We start from the raw sequence: 24,308 nt of genomic DNA on the forward strand, positions 1-24,308 counted from the left end.
TCATGTTAGTGCACAAATCGGTTATTTACGGTATAAATTTGTAAGTATCTATCCCAAATGAGAACAACAAACAACACTCCTCTTTACATACCGGTATACAGTATTCAAATAACTGTACGAGCGCGACACATAGACCCATTATTCAATATATTCGCTCTAAATAGAAATAAAAGGAAAATCTGAAAAGACCCCTTTATACATGTCTATGGATAATCCTATTCATAAACTAAAACCCTAGAATAATAGATCCACTGCAGTTTCTCATGTCTATACATCCATCCATCCATTTTCCGATCTGCTTATCCTCATAAGGGTCTCGGGGGATGCTGGGGCCTATCCCAGCAGTCTTTGGGCAGTAGGTGGGGGACACCCTGAACCGGTTGCCAGCCAATCGCAGGACACATAGAGACGAACAACCAACCACACTCACACCTAGGGACAATTTAGAGTGTTCACTCAGCCTGCCATCCATGTTTTTGGAATGTGGGAAGAAACCGGAGTACCCGTAGAAAACGCACGCAGGCCCGGGAGAACATGCAAACTCCACACAGGAAAGCCAGAGCTGGAATTGAACCCGGTACCTCTGCACTGTGAGGTTGACACGCTAACCACTGGACTACCAGGCTGTCTCATGTCTATACATGAATGATATACAGTATTTCATAAGTGTTCAATAAATGTGTTTCCTTATATGTTGGATTACAACTGGCAAAAAAAAAGAACATGAATCCTGTCTTCTAGTCCAAATATAAACCATTTCCTTTGCTGAAAAGAGAAATACAAAATTATGTTATCTTGGTGGCGCGTGTACTTGGGTTTTAATATAAATGAAATCCTCTTTAGGTGTTTTCCATTCATGATTTGTCTAGTAAAATGGATAGAATTACCATTAAATTGTTGAAATGTATGTCTCTCTTTGGTACTCAGGATTGCTCCTGTTTTGGTTTATTCTGTTCACAGCTCTAATTACTATTGATATGACATCTCCCGCTCTGCATGTGGTCATTTTCTTTATGTTGCTCTGCTGTCTGAAAGAGCCAATGTGATAATGTCACAGATATTGATAGGCTCTCAGCAGCAAAGCAGAGGAAATTAGACAGATGGGTAGAAGGAGGGAAAGAACAGAAATAAAGAGATGAAGATTGAGCCTGAAAGTTAATTACTAGGAGTCATCAGACTAAAAATCTGAATGTAAGAGAAAAGCCCAGAGGGGGTAAAGGGACGCTGAGTTCATATTGTTAAGAGGCAAACTGTGGATGTAATTCACTTTCTTCTCTCCAGAGGAATTATTCTCCCACTTCCTGCAATTTTCTTTCCACTCTTAAACCATTTCAGTGTTTGTTCCTGTTTACTTTTATAACCCACACTCACACCACAATGGCCTAATTCGCTGTCATAAATCCTTCATTGCTGGAAGCAGTTGTTTTCTGTTTTCTTCACAGCTGTTTCCTCTTGCCAAAGGCTCCTTCCTTAGACAACACTGTGACGCACACAGATACAATGCGACTCTATTGGGTGCAGATGTCGCTCAAGGTCAATGAATTAAAGTGATTTTATAATAATTGGCACCCATATGTCACAATGTCCCAAGTAGCAGCCATCATGGCCTTTACTGATCAATATTATGGTCAGGATTACGAGGCCGCCATTGACCTGGGACATCTATTTTTGGTTTGGGAGAACACAGGCACATCATTTCTACTGTGCGCCAAAGTCCTGAAAAATCGACATAACTGCAATGCAGCTGAACCAACCACAACAAAATACTTGTGCCTCAAATACAAGACCCATATTTTGGTTAATTATGTTGACTTTAGATGTCTCAAAGCACAGACTGTGCCTTGTGGACTTTATTGCGAATATAGCAGATCCACATCTTCAGTGACCTTCAATGCATTCTCCGAAAAGGTGAATTAAAAAAAAAAAAAGCCTACGCCTCCATTTACAATTGTTTTCAGGAACTCTTTGCCAGGAGAAACTCTTGGTGGATGAACTCAGATGCAAATGAGCAGGAACACACTACCTGCTAATACAGGTAATCCGAACTTGGTTGCCAAGTTGCCTTGCTTTTGTCAACACCGTTAGCCCATCACGAGAGCTCAGTAAAGTGTACACTCATTGATACTCACTCATTCCAGCAGAGAATGAGTATATTTTGAAGAGTTTTACATTGTCAAAGTCATAACGCGCTACCGCCCGGAATTTGAAGCAAATAGGGGTGCTGTGAGCATGGGCCAGGAAAACACTACGTTATTTCCCACGATGGCCCGCAAAGGTGCAAATGCACCCTCCATTATCTGAGCTGCTTATCCTCACAAGGCTCGCGGGCGTGGTGGAGCTTATCCCAGCTGTCTTTGACCAGTAGGTGGGGTACACCCTGAACTGGTTGCCAGCCAGTCGCAGGGGACACATCGACAAACAACCACGCACACTCGTAATCACACTTAGGGACAATACAGAGTGGTGAATCAATCTATCGTTTTACTGTTGTGCGTGGTTGCTATGGTAATGGACAGAAACTGCCCATGACACTGCCTAAAAGAAAAAAATTCCAGTTGGGAGTCATCGTTAAGGCCAATCAAAAGGGCTGGATGGAGGAGGAGAAAATGAGACCGTGGCTGAGTGAGGTGTATTATAATCCTGATAATTACTACTATCTTAATAAACAACACAATGATTGTATAACACCTAGAAGGCAGACATCGACAAAATCACCCTAGCTCCCCCAAATAGAGGAGAAAAAAAAGCTTGATTTGAAACTTATTTTATCAATTACATTTGGGATGCAAGCTGGTCATCAAGACATGAATGATTTAAGGGGTGTGCAACAACTATTTGGTATTTTACATATTTATTTATCAATCACTTTCAATTTAGCTACTTCTTATTTTGTCTCAGGACAGCGATAATTTACAAAGCAAGGGCATGTTTCTGTGTTTTGTTCATGGATTATTTGAAATTTAATCAGGACAGTACACGACTGCACCTTTGAATGACAGTAGTTCACTCTTTGAAGCTGACAACGGAAAAGGAAAAGGCGATGCGAGGGGGAGCTGAAGTCCTTTCTATTTGCGAATGCTTCCCTCTAGTGGTCCTCCAAGATCGACTGTGAAAAACAAAATGAAAAGAAAAACTCCAAAGAAATGTAATTCTTCTTTATTGTTTGAATTCACCAAAACTTTTCTGCATTACTACATCCAACAGCATTCTATGTCACTGTGACATCAACAACCAGAGTGACGCCATGACGTCAGAGCAAAAATATATGAACCCCCCCCCAAAAAACGTGTGAAAAATATTCTGTTCATCCCAGTCCGTCCTAAATAAACGCATCTCGCCACAACCAGTGTAAAGCACATACATTGCACATCAACTCATCATTAGCACTGCATCAATTGTCCTTCCTACAATGACTAAATGTGTAAACACCACTTACACACCTTCTTGAATAAATTAAATGAAGAATGACGTGACAATGGTTGCTCATCATCTTGTAATAGCGCGATTGATTGCAAATATTCCTAGACTTATTTGTCTTTGCGTTTTAGTTTAGTTTGACATTTTCCTTGATACTTTGAAATATTATAAGCTCACTCACAACGCTCCAAGAAACAACTTCAGCTGTAAATACCATGCATAGGCATTTTGTTGTTACTGTTAGCTTTGGATGGGAAAATAGTTTAATATGATTAAGGATATATATGTGTTTGTGTGTTGTGCAATATTTGCATTGTAAAATTTGTATATTGTATGTGTATTTGTATATTTAATGTTCATATTATGACTCACGATTTAAGATAACCAATGCTATGGTTGTGTATTTACTCTATGTGACTACCTGTACATAATACAATTTACTTTAGAAACGGAATGCTATACAATAGCATTTTTGCATTGGTTTTGCCAGACTTTTCAAAAAGTGCTAATTTCATTTTAAACTATTTAATAGGTTGCTCTCTTTTTTTTTTTTTTTTTTTTTTTACTATTTACCTGTAGTGGACATTCCTCTCCCTTGCCTTGTCAACCGCTATATGGTGTACTCTCTTTTAGTGGTCTTTTGGTATTTGATGACAAAGCATTGTATATACTGGCTATTTTATTTCCACTTTGCGAAGAAAGTATGGCTATTATCTCCTTTGGCGACCATCTGGCTGATTAGGAGCTCTTTGCAGTACAGAGTCCTCAGGATTTCGTTCTCCACAGAGACAATAAGAGTCAGTATTTTGACTGTGACATTCTTGTACAAATGATTGTAATATGTTGACTTGTATGGCTATAATAGCTTTGAGAGGAGAGACTTTACAAGCCTATTCTGCTGTATGCCGGTCAGAACTCAACTCCTTGTGGACCATCATTTTTTCATGATGTAATATATCATGTGGTCTCTAAGGTAATCATGTTGAAGTAAACAATATGACGAGATGTTGAAATGTGTCCATCCTTCACAAAGTCAAGGAGTTTCATTAAAAAAAAAGAAATCCATCATAAATGTGGTGAACGACTCATTCAAACAATGCCAAGAAAAGAATGCCTCCAACATTGCATAAATTTCCTCAATAAATCCTCTGCTATATACACTACATTAAAATGGTACATGTACAGCTTCTCCAGTACCAGAAGGTGACCTGAACAGCGGTACAACTTAGTGCAGTGACTAAATATCCAGCCAACCGGTCTCCTTTTTCAGACCAAAATAAGCAAAAATCCTTACAAAGTAGACATCTTTTAAGTCAATGGATTTTTTTTTCCTCCCCAAAATACTTGTGGTTTGATATAACGGTGGTAGGTCTTCACTTCAAAGCTGACGCACATGGCGAATGTTTTCTAGAACACCTGTCGTCGCAGTAGTTAAACAACTCTCAGAGTGAGATTCGAATTTGGTTGTTAACAGACAAATCTTCAAAAGCAAATGACAAACAGGGCTTTGTGTGTAATTCATGTTTTCATTGTTCACTCAGAGAAATAAAAAAGAATGAATCTTTTCGTACAGAAATGTGGACCACAAAGCTGCCGTTGTTCTGTTTTAAAGATTTTTTTTTTTGCCTTGAAATACAGTGAGTGAGTAAACACTCGCATTAATACAATAACCAATGCACAAATGTAAAGACAAAAGCACATATCTAAAACCCAAAATCGAGACAATCAAGACAATGGGTTTTTTTTCTATTTTTCTTTTGATTTCTCTCACTTAAGTTTAAAACACACAATAACCAGCGGCAGAAGTTTCACAAAGACATTTGGACTCAATAAAAAAGAAAGAAAGAAAGAAAGAAAGAAACAGTTTTATTCCAGCCTGGCTCTCCTGGCTGTGTGGTGGACTTCAGGGTCAAGTCCAGGATGGTCCAGATGAGCGTGGGTCAAGTCAATAACCGATTACATTTCTGGTCTTGCCTGGTCCACAACCGGACTGACGATGGAGCAGATTGTGCTGTGTCGTGCTGGCCATGTGACGGTTACCATGTGACCAATGAAGGGTCACACTATACGTCTGTTGTGAGAGGCACTGCTTCACTCCATTCACGCTCCATATAGTAATGTGAGGGACTTTTACTGTACAATGTTCACCACACAGCAGCCAGGCTATTTCAGAAGTGCCCCACGGTGGGTCTGGTGAGGTCAGGGGCTCAGGGAGCAGAGAAATATGGCTGCAGATCTGTGACCAGGTGAGGGGACTGATGGAGCGGATCAGTTTTAGCAAAGGCTTGATGACAAAGGCCTCGGGGCTGTAGGTCCAGCGAGCAGAGCTGGGCAGATGGATAAAGGGACAAAGTCTGTGGGAGGACGGCGGTCCAATGGTGAAGAACAAATTGAGACAGGATCCAGAAAAAGAGAGAGAGAGAGAGAGAGAGAGAGAGAGAGAGAGAGAGAAAGAGAGAAAGAGAGAGAGAGAGAGAGAGAGGGCGAGCATCTTTCCACCCAAACAGACACCTGCGACCCAGACAGTGACAATATTAGTCAGGCTTATGTGTTTTCAATCAACATTATTCTCAGGACATAATCGGATTTTGGAGGACAGTAATGCAGAAAAGTTGCACAACACGAGCTTATGCCTTCTCCAACTATATTAATGTTTGCCCAATATACTACAAGTACATTTTCGTGAGAACGGTCTGCGTGATTATTTTCTTCATTGTTTTTGTTGTATCATATTTAATCTGAATGTTATGCAAATCAACAGAACAAGTTAGCTTGGAGTTGTGAGGTTGATTGAACATTATTAAAATGTATTAAATTGACACTTAGCATTTGTTTATTTTTGAGGAAAACATGAAAAAATTACATCGGTTTACATTTTACTCATGTGCAACAGATGTACGTTTTTGAGTTAAGTCAATCCAAAAGATCTTTTTGTTTTGGCCCATTCCACTCATGGATGATCGGTATCGGCGGCTAAAAACCCTAACTGTGACATTCCTTACATTGTCAACCAGACAGACACTCAATATGAGTACATGGTTCCATCAGAAATGTCATGATGTACTTGAGCATTTAAATAAATTACACTGAACTAACACACATTCAATGTTTCACTCAGGAAACTTGGCAGTGGTAAATGTGATCATACTCACAGAGCTACTGATTGCTTCCGCTTGGGGATGGTGGTGGGCCTTCAGCAGATGGTTTCGAGGTGTCGTGAGCTCTGCTGGGAAGAGGTAGAAGAATTACTTCATTCACTGGTCTCACAGTGGATCGTGTCCAGTATCATGTACCAGAACACATAATCAAGCAAAATGTGTGTCTCACAGGCGGGTCATTCCACTGCCGTGGAAGATCTTCTGGCTCAGGAGGGTAGGACATCCAGGATGGACTACGGTACGAAGATGGTGGTGACATGACGAAGTAGTCTGAGTAGCCTGGATGGTTAGCTGATATGGCATACACTGCTGTTATTGGGTTTCCTGTGACATAGAAACATGGATTGTTTTTTTTTTTTTTTTGGGCGGGGGTATCATAAATTCACTGTCAACACTAATATGTTCTTCCCTGTGTCATTTTAAAATTCTTTTACTACCCTTTCGATAATTACGTGTTTCAAGCAACTTTGAATGAAGACAAATTATGCATTTAAACAAATACATTTTATTTTCTTATTTTGGGGGCTCTAAAAAGATGACGATATGCCATAGGCAACAGCAGATGAACAGGAAAGTATACTTGTTCATGTGCATGTTTTTTTTTTTCCACCGATCATACAATCATCCAACCATTAAAGCTAGTTTCTGACAATTGTAATTACTGCATTCCAAATGTGATACATTTCACAAAGTAACAGCATGGTCACACGTTCAAAAAGTTGACATACTTGCTTTTATTTTCAACGCTTGTCTTACCTGAGTAGGTGCTGATGGACTGATCAACAGTAACAGCTGGGAAGGTGGTCCTCGATAGTGGCAGGTAGGGGGCGCCGTTGTGCTGTTGGTCCTGCAGATCTGAGGCCTCAGACACCCGAGGCTTCAGGCTAACATCGGGAGTCGAACTGGAAAGAAGATGTATTGCTGTGAGGTATCAGGTGGGGTTAGTTAGGGCGAGTAATAGGTAAAATAGTAAGTTAAGTGTCTTGCCCCCCACCATTGACATGCTTGTTTTAAGCAGCACAAGTCCATCCATCCATTTTCTATATAGCTTGTCTTCATCAGGTGAGGCAGACATGCTCAACACAAGGTCATTGACAGATTTTTTTTCCTAGTAATTTCCTTTCATGTCTGCCTTCCTGATCCTGCTGGCATTCATTTTAAATGCTGCTGCTTATTATTCTGCACCTTCTTTCCACTGTTCGTTCTTGAGCACCCACTTCTTCACCGCAAGTCTTTAAGTGATGGGGTGATTACCCTGAATGATGCATTTGGATATACACTTAAATACACATACAAGTCTTTGAAGTGTGGTCCTATAGTCTAAAATTAGGATATGCAAATACATTCATCCATTAATTGGATATCTTGTCTTGGTAAGGTTCCTGAGGTACTGGAGCCAGGCACAATTTAGGGTGACAGGCGTGGTACACCCTGAACATCAGGTCAAATAATACTATAATAATACTATCGTTGTATTTCTGCCTGTATTTGCGTTAGGGCTAGGTGACATATGTAACATTGCGTGGTCATCGGGGAGAGTGCCTCTGGATTGGCAGACCGGGGTGGTGGTCCTTCTTTTTAAGAAGGGGGGCCAGAGAGTGTGTTCTTACTCCAGAGGGATCACACTGCTCACCTCCCCGGTAAGGTCTATTCAGCGGTGCTGGAGAGGAGGGTGTGTTTGGAAATATAGTATCAGATTCAGCAATTCAGGAGGAGCAGTGTGGTTTTTGACACGGCCATGGAACAGTGGACAAGCTCTACAACCTTGGGGAGGGTCCTCGAGGGTGGATGGGAATTTGCCCAATCTGTCTTCATGTGATTTGTGGACTTGGAGAAGTCGTTTGACCGTGTCCCTCGGCGAGTTCTGTGAGCGGTGCTTCGAGAGTATGGTGTATACCACTGATTTCAGAGTTTGGTTCACATTGTCGGCAGTAAGTTGGATTTATTTCCAGTGAGGGTTGGACTCCGCCAAGGCTGCCCTTTGTCACTGATTCTGTTCATAAACTTTATGGACAGAATTTCTAGGTGCAGCTGAGGCGTTGAGGGGGTCCGGTTTGGTGACCTTAAGTATTGCATCTCTGCCTTTTGTAGATGATCAGAAAATGTTGGAGTGTCCTCTCGGGGACGAGGATGGGATCTTACCACAAGTGGAGGAGTTTAAGTGTCTTGAGGTCTTGTTCACGAGAGAGGGCAGTATGGAGCGGAAGATCAACAGGTGGATCGGTGCAGCGTCTGCTGTGATGCAGACTTTGTATCGGTCTGTCATGGTGAAGAAGGAGCTAAGCCAAAGCGCTTGATTTACTGGTTGATCTACGGTCCGACCCTCACCTATCGTCACGAGGTGTGGGTCGTGACCCAAAGAATGAGATCCCGGATACAGGGGGCTAAAATGAGTTTCCTGTGCAGGGTGTCAGGGTTATCCCTTTGAGACATCTTGGAGCTCGTTAAAAATGGTCGCCCCGTGCTCAGACATGCTCGAAACCATTTTTACACTCAGGCATGATAAATAATACCGTCGAAGTGAAGGTCCAGGCGGAGGTCCTGGTCTTGAGGGGACCAGCGGTGGGGGAGACCCGATGCCCATATCGGGGAGCTGTGTAAACCGGAAACCCTGCAAATGCAAACGTAGCATTATTTTCATGACTCTTTCGACATATACCATTAATTCTGCTTTTATTCATCACATGTATGTAAGATATACCTTGTTGAACATCTGGACTCAATACAAAAACCCAAGAGATACCAAAGTATACCACATATTATTATACATTAATACCACATACTACTCACATGTAGTGCAAATGTACTCCTTGGTAATGATGCATTGGTTGCTTTAATCTGAGTAAAGCCTCTCCCTTTTTAATCAGCTGCTGGCAATGCACTTACTGATAGCATAAAAGGAATTTTCCACATGACCACATCCACATTTGGACACAAATATCCTGCCACCTGACCTGATCTACTTCAATAGTTATAGTGATTATATACTGTACATAATTTAATGTACTGGCTAAAAACCATTAACTTTACCATTCAGTGAACTTGACATTAATGATTTACAGTGGGACCACCAAGTCGATCACAATATATTACCGATGATGGACTTCACTTGCCTGACTCCCATGCAAAAAGTGTGGTGGATTCACTTACCCGCTCAGTAACAGTGCAAATAGTTGTCTGTCTCTTATATGTGCCCTGTGACTAACTGGTGACCAGTCTGGGTTGTCCATCCATCCATCCATCCATCCAACCATCCAACCATCCATCCATCCATCCATCCGTTTTCTGATGCGCTTATCCTCACAAGCGTTGCGGGGTGCGCTGGAACCTATTCCAGCTGATTTCGGGCAGTAGGCAGGGTACACCCTGAACTGGTTGCCAGCCAATCACAGGGCACACATAGAGAAATAACCATTCGCACTGACAGTCACACATGGGGACAATTTAGACTGTTCCATTAACCTGCCGTGCATGTCGCACAGACTGGGTTGTAATCTGCCTTATCCCCATTGTCAGCGGGGATAGGCTCCACATCCCCACCACGCTGGACAGGATAAGCGGTATATTGAAAATGGACTGATTATTCCACTAAATGTATGTACTCACAGGTTTTGGCAAGCTACACTGGTGCACATCCTCATAGCCCAGGCTTCTCTGCCTGTTTCCACAGGGATGGTTCATGGTCCCAGGGGCACTCGTCACTCCATCACTGTAGTGGCTGGTGTGCGACGGGTTATAGGCGCTGTGGACGTGGTGGTGGTGATGGTGGCGCCTACTCATAAATGAGGGAAACATACAACAAATGATCTCCTGGGTTTGCACTTGCTATCCAGCATACTGAAAGTTAATCTTAAACTTTAAATACTCTACTTTTACACTCTGCATATATTTACACACAAAAAAAAGTTCCAATCCAGCCTGAAGGCACATTCATATTTTCTCTTACTGGCAAAATACTGAAAAACCTTCAGATGTGCAACATGATTTGCATCAAAAAAACATTATGTAAAGCAAATTTACTTGGTAGGAGGGGAAGGTGGGTCATGGTCCGGGGGTGCCAGGCTGAAGGCGTTGCCAAGCAACATATGCATCTGTGTGCGGACGTCGTCAATGGATGGCTGAGAGCTAAGTGTGGAGGAGTCAGAGCCGCGGTGAGCCTTCACCCCGAGGCTACCATTTCCTGTGCCAGTAGATCCACCTCCATAGCCAAGTGAGCTGATGAGATGGTCAACATTGGTTTCCTCAAATGGCTCTGGTTCACCCTGCAAAGTGAAACGAGGGTGGCGGGATCAGTATCCTTGACAATGATAGTTGATAAATGGTCTGTATTCATTATATCAGCCTCTAAAAAGCACCAGCCCATTCAATTGCACAACTTTGATTAGTTTTCCAGTTGCTTAGTGTCAATCAAACCGCATCGACCAGGGTACGTAGGATATGTGTGTAAGGTCACAAAACAACTTTAATCATTTTCATGGTGGTTACAGAGTGGCTAGTTTGCAGGAATAACAACATTTATATGTATTTGTTATTTGACACCAAAAGATTTTTATCAGTTGTTCATGATAAAATTATAAACTGAAATTTTGGTCCATATTTTAGGAAGCATCATGTAAGTTGACATGTTTGATGTGCTTTCGCGGGCCACATAAAACGGGCCAGACTTGGCCCTCAGGCCGTGAGTTTGACACTCTGTCTTAAATGGTGTACAATTAATTGGCAGGAAACATTGTTACAACAGAGAAACAACTGTACTTGGGAGACCGATATCTTTGCTTCTGTTGTGAAAGATTTGGCGTGAAAGTCTACCGCAAAATAATTGGGGGAAAAAAAAAAACAACAAACTAATAAAACAGGTTTCGAGTAAAAAACAAAACAAAAACAAAAACAGTATTCCCTTATACATGACACTTAAATACATTAAATGCATTTTTTTTAATGTATGCCAAAAACCCAGCCTATTAACAACGATACACACACACAAACACACAGACAGACAGACAGACAGACAGACACACACACACACACACACACACACACACACACACAGACAGACAAACATAGGCCTGTTCTGCTTGTACAGTCCTTCCTAGCTTTCCCTATCCAAGTCTAGGAACTCTTATCAGTCAGTCATCTGAATCCATGGACGGGCTGTAAATCATATGCAGCCATTGACATTCAGCAAGGTAGCCCTGTTGCTACAGCCAAGAGGCAGCAGAAAACTATTTCAGTCACTCCTGCAACCCCCAATGTTTTATGTTCCTCTCTGTCTTCCTTTTTCCGGCTTCTGCCACCTTATCTTTTATTCATTTCTGTGCTTTCTCAACTTACCTTTTCTTTCTTTATTCATTGGTTCCATTTTTTTTTTCCAGATATCAGTAAAGTTGGTAATATCTGGTTGTCGGCTCATAGAGCCACAGAGTCAATGAGTTCAAAAGAAGGATAGTTTAAAGTTTTAAATACTATGCAGTGAGAAGATTATCACTGAGGGCAAAGTAGCAGTGATTTACTGTGTTGCCACCACCTGGGTTTTCATCATATCACATACTGGATGAAGATGAGTCTCTCGGTGTCAGTGTGGTTTAAAGGTCAGATTTGAGTCTCTTTAAATGTGGGTTGTAAGGGAATCAAACATTTTAAATTAGCAAGGTGGTACAATTCAAGTGTGTCACCGTCATTTTTATACAATTGGGCCATTAAAAAAACATGAGCCTCAACAATCTTTATGCTATGACGTGCATAGTCCTGGTACCATAGAAAGACGTTGCATGCGCTTGCTGCACACTCACATCGTAACCGTTGTTGCGGATGCCTCGTCTGGCTCTCTCTCGAAGAACCAGAAGGTCCATTTCTGTCTCCACGGGGCTGGGGCTGCTCAGGGACTGCCTGCTCCAATAGGTGGGCTCCCTTGGGTGGGAATACCTGACAGATGTGTGGGGGTGGGGTGGGGGAGTAAAGTGATTTTTCATAGACAAAAAAAATCCCAACATTTAAATAGAATAGAATAGAATACAACAGAATACAATCGATGGCAATAGATGTGAATAGAGAGCTTTATTGTTCTTTGTACGGTGCAGATACAATGAAATTGGGTGCAACACCAAGTGTGTGTTCGCAAGACTGAATTAGGAAGTACTTCTAAAAGTTCAAAAGTGAATATGATACTATTGGTTATAGCCCTTCCAACATTAGCAAGTTGGTCGAAATTAGCAAAAAAAGAAAACGTTTTTGAAATTCGGCAATCTGTATTTTTTTCCTGCCAAATATTAGAATTGGCATCAGCCTAAAAAAAAAACAAAACAAAACAAAAAAAAAAAAAACCGTGAAAGCAAAATATTTGTATGGGTCGAATATTATACAGCAAAAAATAAGCCACATTAAGGAGCTTTATAACCAGACAGCCAATACATAAAGATGCAACTCTTACTCTTGCATCCTCTTGCAGATCTATAAAACCACCAAGTACGGGATGTGTAATGTAGTTACACATAATAAAGAATGAAGTCAAGTACTAGTCAGCTTTGATGATGATTAATCAGAATGCCGTGTTTCGACTAATGAAAGTGCATAGACCATATTACTGTAAAGAAACTTTTGGGGTTGACTTCCCCTTGAAGAAAAATCAAAATTTAAAAGCTAAAAGATTTTTATTTAAATCCTTTTTATATACGGTATATTATTAATAGTTCTATACATTGCATGACCACTGTTATATAACCTATTTTACACCACTTTATTAATATCATTAGTGAAGAGTGCAGAGCCAAATTTGAACCATCTTTTGTTTATTTTAGCCAGCGTGGCGCGTATGGGATGTGTGTAAGGCTACTTTGCAACGCAATGCATATGATGACATTCACAACTTCACATTATTAATATTTCTTCACAAAACCTCATCCTTACCTCTTATGACATCCAGCAAAGGAGGCCCTCTTCTCCTCAGCAGTCATTGGTTCCTTGACTCCGTTGTCATGCCGACTATGCCGGCTGTGACCATAGCCGTGGCTGCCACCCTCCGAAAGGGAGAACTCTCCGTAACCCTTCCTGCGGGCTTTCTGGCGTAGTTTGTTCCTGTAGTGTTCAATGTCCGACTTGTGCTTCAACCCATGATTGGCCTGCAGGGAATATGTTTGACTCTCAATAAACCAGAAATATTAGGGGGTGAAAGCTGTAATTTATTAAACAAAACATACCCCATGGCAACATGACATTTTGCACCAATATGCTCCAATCATGTGGGGAGATTAACTACAGTATGTCAATGTAGCTATAGCGTGATGCTAATAAAATGAGAGAGGAGTCATCAATGTGAATTGCTGTCTTGCTGGAGAAAAGTGTAGTAGCGATGGCGAATGTGAGGCCGAAGAGTGAAAGATGACAGACCGGGGGGAGAAATGTGACAGGAAGAGATGTATGTGCAAGGCCGCATATTTGCTGCAATAACAACTCAATTCGTCAGGAGGGCAAAGCATGATGGCCAAGAGATGCGATGTTGCCACAGTGCGGGAGATGGAAAGAAGAAATAGTTTAACGCAGGGGTTGGGAACCTTTTTGACTAAGAGAGCCATGAAAGCAAAATATTTGGAATGTGGAAATGTATGTCAGTGAGAGCCACACACACACACACACACACACACACACACATACATATATATATATACACACACACACACACACACACACATACATATATATATATACACACACACACACACACACACACATACATATATATATATACACACACACACACACACACACACATACATATATATATATACACACACACACACACACACACACACACACACTGTATTTTAAAAGTGAATTCAACAAAATGCCTCTGAATGTATTGTTTAGTGGTAATACCGTTAATGTGAATGGTTTTCCGTATCTTCACGATTGATAGCAAAGCTTGTGGAATTATAGTCAGCTTGCCGGGTCCATATGCGGAGTTGCTGCTGGTTCCCGACCCCTGGTTTAACGTGATGCTATGACATGGTTTAAGAAGTATAAAGGGCTGGCTTTAAATATTTGCCATGTTGGACCCGAATGTTTATGAGCTGTGACGCATGATGGCATTACAGTTTTGTCAGGGCAGCAGACTGACGTGTCACGTAAACCATGTCGAGGGGTTTATGTGCATGTGTGTGTGAGACGATGTTCAACATTATATCAAAGGGGGTCTCTGCTGATTCACCGATATTGGATGAGAAGGGCCTGGATCACGGTGATCTCTATTTGTTTATCCCTAAGAGGTTTCATGGCGTTGAGGTCAGGGTTGTTGTGAAGAAGCGTTTATGATTATGAGAGTGTGTGCGCGCGTGTGAGTGTAGACTTACCTCCCCATTCAGGATCACTGAGTCTTGGCTGTGGGAGGAGGATGAGGGGTAGGAGTAAGTTGGCTGAGCTGTCATGGGTTTGATGGTGATGAGCCGTAGAGAGCCTGTATGATCATCGTATGGGTCTGTGGAGGATGAAGGATGAAGGTTAGCTGTCCCTTAAGGCAACGCTGATGTTACAATCAGAAAGATAGAAAATGCTGCCACCATTTTTTACGCATCAATTTGTCTGTGTTTAATAATATTTATAGCAGAGCATAATCATTAATCTGTCTACTTTATGCACAAACTTAGAGGTAAGAGCCAAATGACTCATACCTCGGTGAAACTCAGAGTTAATTAATAGTAAGAAGTAAAATATATATTTTTTCTTTTAGTAAAAGATAGAATGAACTTTGTTCAGTTATTAACTGATTCTGACATCAATGAGAGATATTAAATACAGAAATGTGGCTTTTGATACAATACATATCAAAATGTCAAAATCTTGAATGTGCCAAATGTGCAATGTTAAAACGTAATCACTTTTGATATATCGAGTTAATATTAACAATACGAAAACTGAATACCTTTTACACCCAAGACAATTCGTAAGTGCTATTACAGTAAATTGCCTTCACATCTTCTGACCATTTTTAATTCAAATACCCCAACAAAGTGTTGCAGTGAAGAGTCCATTGTTTTAAATTATTTACACTTGTATTTTTATGCCAACATACCTTCCTTTAGATAGTTCTATAGACTACTGCACATCATGAATAATAGTACTACTGTATGTGCAGGGACCGTGGGATTGATTCCCACTCCATGACAGCAGTCACCGATGTGGGTGTGAAAAGCTGTCGCTCTTTGTGTGCACTGTGATTGATTGTGATAGACTGAGTGGCAACCAATTTAGGATAAAGTCTCCCTTGCATCTACACTCCGCTGGGATAGTTCACAGCCTTTCCGCAACCCTGAACAGGATATGCTGCTGGAAATAGATGGATAGATGTGATGTGGTGTCTGGCCGTGGTCAGTCTACTCTACACGATTTTGTATGTTGTAAAATCTTTCAGGTTATGGGCTTCTCAGCATTAACTGTACAATACATGTGCATATTGTCGCAGGCAGCAGCAGATGGACAGCGTTGTGCTATACTCAAACTCGGATGACTCATTGCCTGACATCATCGGGCAGACGGCTTCAGTGTAGAACTAAAACAGTCTGCCATCAACTCAACCTCAAACCCACACAACCACAATTCATCCTGGCTGTGGCTCCTCTTGCACCTTAATTCAGTGACGGCTGAGGTTAAGGTAGCAAACGTGAGCAGCAGAAATGGTGAATTACTAGTTTTGAAACCAAACACATTCAAACCGTAGTCATCGTACTATATTTGAAGTTTAGTATCGTATCTTGCTTCTGGACACTCGCAGCTGGCTAAATGTGTCAACCTCAACCTCCGATTAAACGACCTCTTTCTATCTGCCTGTCTCATACCAGCAGTGTCCCTTTTTAACATCTTTTAAATGTTGCAGGAAGTGCATGTTTACATTTTTCTAAAATTGGGAATTACACACCAACTGCTGCTTAAGGTATTTAATTTATCTATAGAGAGCCGGCATGGTGAGTCATTCCGAGTCTAATTGTGGACAAATATGAAAGACAAATAGTGCCAAACATGAGCCAGACCATTAGATTAAAATATTGCTGTACCCGTCCAGGCCCAGCCAGCATTTTCTTTCTAATATGAAACAAAAATATGAAATTCCATCCATCCATCCATCCATTTTCTGAACCGCTTTATCCTCACAAGGGTTGCGGGGCTTCTGGAGCCTATCCCAGCCATCTTCGGGCAGTAGGCGGGGGACACCCTGAACCGATTTCCAGCCAATCGCAGGGCACACGGAGACAAACGACCATCCGCGCTCACACTCACACCTCGGGACAATTTTGAGTGTTCACTCAGTCTGCCATGCATGCTTTTGGAATGTGGGAGGAAACTGGAGTACCCGGAAAAAACCCACGCAGGCCCGGGCAGAACATGCAAACTCCACACAGGAAGGCCGGAGCCCGGAAAAGAACCCGGTACCTCTGCGCTGTGAGGTCGATGCGCTAACCACTGGACCACCGGGCCGCCCAAAAATGAAAGTGCTCAATCAAATTTAATAGGGTAGTGATTAATGAGTCTTGAAAATGTCACCCAACAAAAAAAAAATAATAATAACAAGACCTTGAAGGTAGCCTGCTTAATAAAATGTTTGTGTTTTTTACCTGCATGTGTTTCCCAAGTACAGTCACCAACACTGATGCACAATATTGAGCACATTAGCTTGCACTGCAACAGTATTCTAGTTGTACCTACTTCATCTGCGCTGTTCAGTTTTTGTGACTTTATTCATCCCTTCATCTCTGGAAGCAATTCATTTTGTTTGCTAATATCGTTCGCTCCTTACCCCCCATACCCCCCACTTTATCGCTACTTATGACCATCCAAGGCTCTCTGAACAGCAGTGAGAAAATGAGACAATTACTCATCCTCTACTCTCCTCGATATTAATTCATTTGCTTGTACAAACACTATAAATCACACATATCACAGTGAACAACAAAAGTGCTGAGGCATAAGAGGTGAAGAACAACAGTGACTAAGATAAGCCCGAACAGAGATGAAGTCAATCAAAGCAATGTTCATGCAATAGAATCGAAGTTAGGAATGGTGGCAAAAGATCTTTCTGGTAATCTGTTGAAGGAGTAGAGTACAGTCCAGTAAAGTACAGCATCATGAAGTGAACAGTCCAAGGTTATTATAATCAATGATAATGAACAATCTATCTATCTATCTATCTATCTATCTATCTATCTATCTATCTATCTATCTATCCTATTTGACACAGTCACAGATAAAATCAAGTGGGCAAGTAGCTTGTAGTGAGTTCTACGTGTGGAATATTTGTCAGCAGGAGTTCGAGCCTCAAATGAACTTAAGAAGTTGGCAACTTGGCGAATAAGGGATGGAACTGCTTTTTCATTTGTCATCCTGTTTAGTGCCTTTCTAACTTCTCCGCTGAGAATCATTGTTACTTCCTGGTCCATCGCACTTGCCTCTCCTACAATTCCTTTTATCTCATTTCATCATTCATCAACTCCTTTAAGTATTCTCTCCGTCTATCCAGGACACTACTGGCACCAGTCAAGACATTTCTATCTCTTGATTTCATCACAATAACCTGCTGCACACACTTTCCTTCCCTATGTCTCTGTCTGGCCAACCTATAAAGATCTTTCTCTCCTTCTTTTCCGTACAAACTAGCATACACACCATACCTCATACTTCGTCTCCCCTTTCCTACCAGAGGTCGTTCCAAGTACTCCACTGCTTGTCTCTCTGGTCACAGTGGCTGTGGCAGTCTAGTCTTTTAGAAGATCCTCCAGCCCACGAAGACCCGGTCCTTGAACACAAGCATCCATTGCTGTTGAGCTATACTTTTCTCCACCCCTACCTGACAGTCAACAACCTCCTTCAGTTAACATCATATATCACAAGATTTAATTTGCCTCCTTAAATCGCCTCCGTGCTTCTCCCTCCACTCTTGTAGTCACCCGATGTTCCAGCCTCTTCCGGAAGAAAGTGTTTGCTCCAGCCCTTTCTATCCTTTTGGTTGAGTCCACCACCATTTGTCCCTCCATTTTAATTTCCTGGATACCAAATGCATCCATCACTTCTTCATCACCCCTATTTCCTTCACCAACATTATGCACTAATCTAGAGTCTCCCTCCACCTCGCATGCTCAGAACGATTTTGTCTAACTCCTTTCGGAATTTCTCTTTCTCTTCTAGTTCACATCCTATGACGAACTACGTTCATCATAACACCCTTGGTTTCAAATTTCAGCCTCACCACGCGATTTGACATTGTTTAACTTTCAGGACATTCTAAACTAACTCTTCCTTTAAGAGACCCTTTCTCCATTTATCCTCCCATCTCCACCATGGTAAAACAATTTTAACCCTGCCCCTAAGCTTTCCAACCTTAACTGTCTCTTCACTTGTTCTTCTGGACACACAATATATCAACCTTTCCCCAAATCATCAACCAACACCGTAGCCTTTCCTGACATAGTCCCAACATTCAAAATCCCCCCGCACCCCCTTTCAAGTTGAGTCTCTTCTTTTCTCTTCTGTTTCTGCCAATGAAGCCACCATGTAGCTGAATTTCCAAAATCCCCCGGCCACCGACTGTGGTCATTAACATGGGCCACGAGCAATCCAGTATGCAAATCTTTGGATGAATGAATGAATTTAATTGTTTGGCAAAGTTATAAGATGAATTCCTTTCCTGAAAATCCTCTGCATTTACCTGGGCTTTGGACTGGCCTACAGTTTGCAATGGCTTATGCCCCCAAAGGGCCGCATTATAGAACAAGACAATTGAATGCTATTATGGCAGATAAAGTAATAATGTTCCCTTTGATGTTGCTGTGAGACTGCGTCATCATCACCGACAAGCTGCATGATGCAGCAGCAGACTGAGTCACGGTATGCACAATTGTCTTTTGATCATATTCACTTCATTAGTTCAAGAGAATTGTCCTTTGGGCAAGATGTCGTTGAATGAAGTGTAACAAATGTGTGGCATGAGCTGGGTCAGTGTACCCACTGATTACTACATACTTTAATTAGCAACCTGGCTGTTGTTGGCAGAAATACTGGAGACAAGGACTTCCTCACCATCTGTCTCTTTTTTTTTTTTTTTTTTTTTTTTTTTTCCTTAATCTCTTTTCGGTCTTTGTCCTTCATTTACTCATCAGTCTTCCACATCTTTTTCCTCTGTTTCTTTTGCCCCGCCGTTCCCCTTTGGCCTTTCCTCTCACCATTGGCGCTCCTTTTGTGCAGATCCTCTTTTCCATTCTTGCAGCTGCTACCGGTGGCTGTCTTTCGGGCCGAGGAGCTCTTGCTGGCGTTCAGCTTCCCGGAGCTGTTACTCGACATTGAACCATCCTCACTTGGCAACCGCCTGTAGTATCCATGGTAACAGAGAGGGTTGCGGAAGGCAGGGGAGGAGAAGGTTTTAGAGTCTCAGCATGTACAGTACACAAACAGGGCACATAATCACGGAAGCACATCCAATAAATGATGACCATTTAAAATTTAAAATATATAGTTTATAGTTAGATGGACTAGTATTAATAAGGTGTCACTTTTATTTAGGTAATTTAAACAGATTGATGCCAAACAGAAGAAAGTCGAGGGCAAAGACTGTATTAAGGACAATGAACAATACTAACACATTTTCCTGGGCATGTTGTTCCACAGTTAGAGCCTTTTAATTGCCCTTTTAAGCAGTATTGTTTTTATGGCATCATTTTGGAACAAAATAACACAGAACTCTTGAAAAGCCAAAAGCAAACAATTAATCAGCCCCAATGGTAGACCAATAAAAAGCTTAATTATTTCACATTATAGTCAATGCAAAAACAAAAAAATGTCGGGAATTATTTTATACTACAGAAGAGAGAGTGTTGGTTTGAATGAAAGTCCCAATGAGCCTCATTCATTTAATCAGTTCATTTTATGAACTGATTACAAAGTTTTTTTTTTTTGTTTAAGTTCTTCAACAATTTAGCTTTGTGTGACAGCATACACACATTAGAATGACATAGTTGAGCAAAAATAATTATCTACCTGTCTGTCTGTCTGTCTATCTGGCTCTCTGTCCACACTATCACTGCCTCAGTATACACAGTACAGGCAGTACATGAATTATAGAGAAGACCAAGACGGAAAGTCAAAAATAGACCTTTTGTATTTGTTTATATTCTTTTGCCTCCGAGATACCAGGCATGTGAACCGTGTACAATACATGCCCAAAACACACACACACACACACACACACACACACACACACACACACACACACACACACACACACACACACACACGCACACACATGCACGCACACACATAGCACACAGCCTTGAGCCATGTAGGCTACAATAGGTACACAATGTGACAGGCCCCTCTCATCTACAGGTGGTGTGACGTGCACATATTCTGTAGATCAGACATGATTGCCACAGGCGAGGCTAACACTTTGGGAAATACACACAAACACACACTGCGGTTTGTGTATCGGTCAACACAAGTGGAGTCACATTTTAAGTCATGTGGTCAAAGGCAAAATGCTGCAGGCGTAAAAAAAAAAAAAAAAAAAAAAAAAAGTACAACGCATGCTCCATGTAAATTTTCTTGGAGAATGTCAGGAAGGGTAGCAACTGCATCAATCATATGACTGTAAAGTTTCTAAATGTCCCACCACTTTAAAAAAGGTTGTCAGTAAATCTCCAAAAACAATTAAACAGCTGAATATTTATTTTACTAAGAGAAAGAAAAACTGTTGTGTTAATCTGATTGAAAATTTGATTGAAAATATAGTGTATGCGCTGCTTTCCACACAGAGCTGCCCCTAACCATTTTGAGGCCCCACTCCCACCCCACCTCTCCCCATTTTAAATATATCATAGGTACGAAAATGACCATACCAAAACATGCCATTTGACAACCGTTATTTTCTGAAACGTCGGTGGCCAAAGCATGCCTAATTCAAATTAAACTGCACAAGGACGTAACCACAAGAAGGTACTGGAAGTGTCCAAATGGAAAACAATCTGGGTATATGAACAAATGTGCTGCTTTTAATATCGTGACATGACGACAATGATATTGTGGCAATTTAAATATTGCGCTAATAATTCAATCATTAATTTCATTAAGTATAATAAAAATTTATCTGAGCACTGGGTGGCACCCACTGCTAAACCGTAAAACGTGAATAAATTAATAAATAAAATATCGGGATTACTGCAGCGATTAAACTTTTATGTCAAAAAGTCCAGATAGCAACTGCCACACATTCGGAAACTCTTTGAAGTCATCAAAGATTTGAGATGAGCGCCTCGTAGTGAGATGCTAATGCTAATGCTAGCTTTCTGCTGGCCGCGACTAGTTTAACGTGCCTGTGAATTTGGTAGACCACGGTACGCCCCGATAGGTGCATTGCATATCTGGGAATTTGGTGAACAAATGTGGACTGTATTTTAGACTACCTAAAATCATGTGTAAAGTGTGGCATAGCTGGTGTAATGTAGTAGATTTAAACAAGGCACAGGGTGACAGATTTTGGGCTCTGTGGACGTGTGTGGCAGATGCCATTGTATTTCATTCATAAAAATGACAATACCGTGGGAAGAGTCCTTCTAAAAATTGTAGAAATCAATCGACAAATTATTATCATTCAAAACATATTTTAATAGTGGTGGTGGAGGTGGCACACACGGACAGTTAGGGGTGCAAGGCGGTCTCCAATTGTCCATGTTACATGCGTGGCAGACTACAACAATCACAAGGGGAGATCTTGCAGTTTATCTGTATAAATGCACTTTGCGTGCGCCAATCATGCACGAACCCCAGCGAGTCAATTTCTGCATTCGCAACATCAAGTACTGCGTGCGCCTCTATTGTCCTCATTTTAAAGGGAATGAGGTGAGCCGCTTCGATTAACCGGCACTTGGCTACGTTCCATCCCACAACAGTGCAAACACCCTCTTCTATCTGTGAGAGTCTTGGAAAATGACTCCACCCATGTGCACGCCTAAAAAAACGAAAATAGGGCCCATGGTGTCGTTTGGACGACATGTCAACTCGTTTTTTGCTCTGTAAGTGCCACCCAGCACATTGCTCTGATGTCAAAGATATCGTTTGTTGTCATTGCAGCAATCACTGCCTCTCTCCTTTCTCTAGCAAATTTGGTGTTCTATGTGCCACGTGAGTGTGGCGCATTTCACGGTTGCGAATATGCTCATCAATTGTGCACTGCGCATCTGAATAAAATCGTCCACTTGCGCAAAAATGTGGCTTTCGAGGACAAGGCTCTACGCACAGTGCGTGTTCTGCATTTAGGGAGCAGCGGATCTGTTTCTGCACATAGTCTCTGCAGCGCCACTTGACCCAGAAAGAGGTAACATTAAATCCACAAGTGAAGATGCAGCACATTGAACTAATGCTAGAGCATCTGAACAATCTCAACATTTGAAATATGCATGTGATTATGTCGGTCACGTTGACGCCAAAAAACTCATGATATTCTGATCATGTCTGTGGCCTCGTGTTCCTAATCCAACCTGTTATGTGCATGAAATAATCCACCATGGTCCAGTGCCTACCTCTTCTCAATCCCCATTGTGATTAAACTGTGAAAATGTGTGACTGTGTGGATTTCGAATGTAGCAGCACTCTTCCCATACCCTGCCAGGAGACAAAAAAAAAAAAAAAAAGAAAGCTTGACTACATCCTTAATGACTGCGCAGTATATTTTGTTTATTGTGACAAGCGTATTGAATCTTCTTTGTTTCTTGTTCTAATTTGAAGTCTGTCTGTGCCTGTATGTAGTACATATTATTTTGTATAAAAAAGTCTGCAACTATCATCTTGATATTGTGGTGTCATTTCGTTCTGAAGATTTGTAATTGCCTCTATATATAGATGGTAGAAAATGTCTTCCCTATGTGGTTTGGTAAATCTGATTATACCAGCATTTTATACTGTCATCATTGTTCCACTCCCTCCGGCATGGCAAAAAGCAGGGTTATAAATATACATGGGTTTATTGTCCTCAAGGGGCAAAGCACGACTAATCCAACCCCGATGCATTTTCGTTTAGTGGTGTGTAAATATGAGACTGATTTGTGTGCGTGTTTTTCAATTTGCATTTCTGTAAGGAGGCAAAATGCATGTCATTTGTGGCTTCCTTGAGCAAAGAGCAACACAGTGTTCCCTTTTCGCGAGTGAAACATTCCGCTTGGACCCTATTTCTGAATTTAGCCATGATGAGGGAACGCGATTTTTGGGTACGACAAACTCAAGTACGCATTTGGAAATATACTCTGAGCATGCACCGCTTCACTCCAACCATTCAGAAATTCAGAGCGTTGATGAAATGTGCTGTTGCGTGCTCTAACTGGGGACACAGTACGCCACTGCGTCAGGCAGTTGAGATGGAAACAAGCGGCTGATTGGTTTAGAACACAGGACTACGTTTGGAAAGTAATGACAGAGGAGCCTCTACGAACACACACACTCTCAGAGCAGTGCGTGGGCGTCAGAGTGAATATCCAAACGCTACCCTAAAGTGCATGGTGTTGGTTTTAAAACAAGTCAAATTTAAAACAACCCCCCCACCCCCACCCAAAAAAAAAAGAAAAAAAATCCTTGTCTCACCCCTCGGGTGGTGTCCATCCCTCATTCAGCTCGGGTCCTCTACCAGAGGCCAGGAAGCTTGAGGGTTCTGCGCAGTATCCTTGCTGTTCCCAGCACTGCACATTTCTGGACTGAGATGTCCGATGTTGTTCC

General features: G+C 41.5%; 1 protein-coding gene across 4 annotated transcripts in view; it reads right to left on the reverse strand.

The window, feature by feature from the left end:
- Positions 1-3,140: 3,140 nt before the first annotated feature.
- The window catches only part of kiaa1549la (KIAA1549-like a), a 97,579-nt gene continuing 76,411 nt past the window's right edge, over positions 3,141-24,308 (reverse strand). For 2 of the 4 annotated variants that reach the window (XM_019876874.1, XM_019876871.1), the window contains 11 exons: positions 19,775-19,917; positions 14,918-15,042; positions 13,479-13,690; positions 12,365-12,497; positions 10,596-10,837; positions 10,182-10,350; positions 9,089-9,186; positions 7,332-7,477; positions 6,745-6,899; positions 6,570-6,643; positions 3,141-5,928 (listed from right to left, as the gene is read on the reverse strand). In XM_019876874.1, coding sequence (XP_019732433.1) covers positions 6,611-6,643; positions 6,745-6,899; positions 7,332-7,477; positions 9,089-9,186; positions 10,182-10,350; positions 10,596-10,837; positions 12,365-12,497; positions 13,479-13,690; positions 14,918-15,042; positions 19,775-19,917 — 1,456 coding nt within the window. In that variant the 3' untranslated portion in view covers positions 3,141-5,928; positions 6,570-6,610. The remainder of the gene's footprint in view (positions 5,929-6,569; positions 6,644-6,744; positions 6,900-7,331; positions 7,478-9,088; positions 9,187-10,181; positions 10,351-10,595; positions 10,838-12,364; positions 12,498-13,478; positions 13,691-14,917; positions 15,043-19,774; positions 19,918-24,308) is intronic. The other 2 variants (XM_019876873.1, XM_019876872.1) reach the window with 2 other exon arrangements.

Source organism: Hippocampus comes, unplaced genomic scaffold (genome assembly GCF_001891065.2).
Source record: "Hippocampus comes isolate QL1 unplaced genomic scaffold, H_comes_QL1_v1.1 scaffold110, whole genome shotgun sequence".
In the NCBI taxonomy this organism is placed as follows: domain Eukaryota; kingdom Metazoa; phylum Chordata; class Actinopteri; order Syngnathiformes; family Syngnathidae; genus Hippocampus; species Hippocampus comes.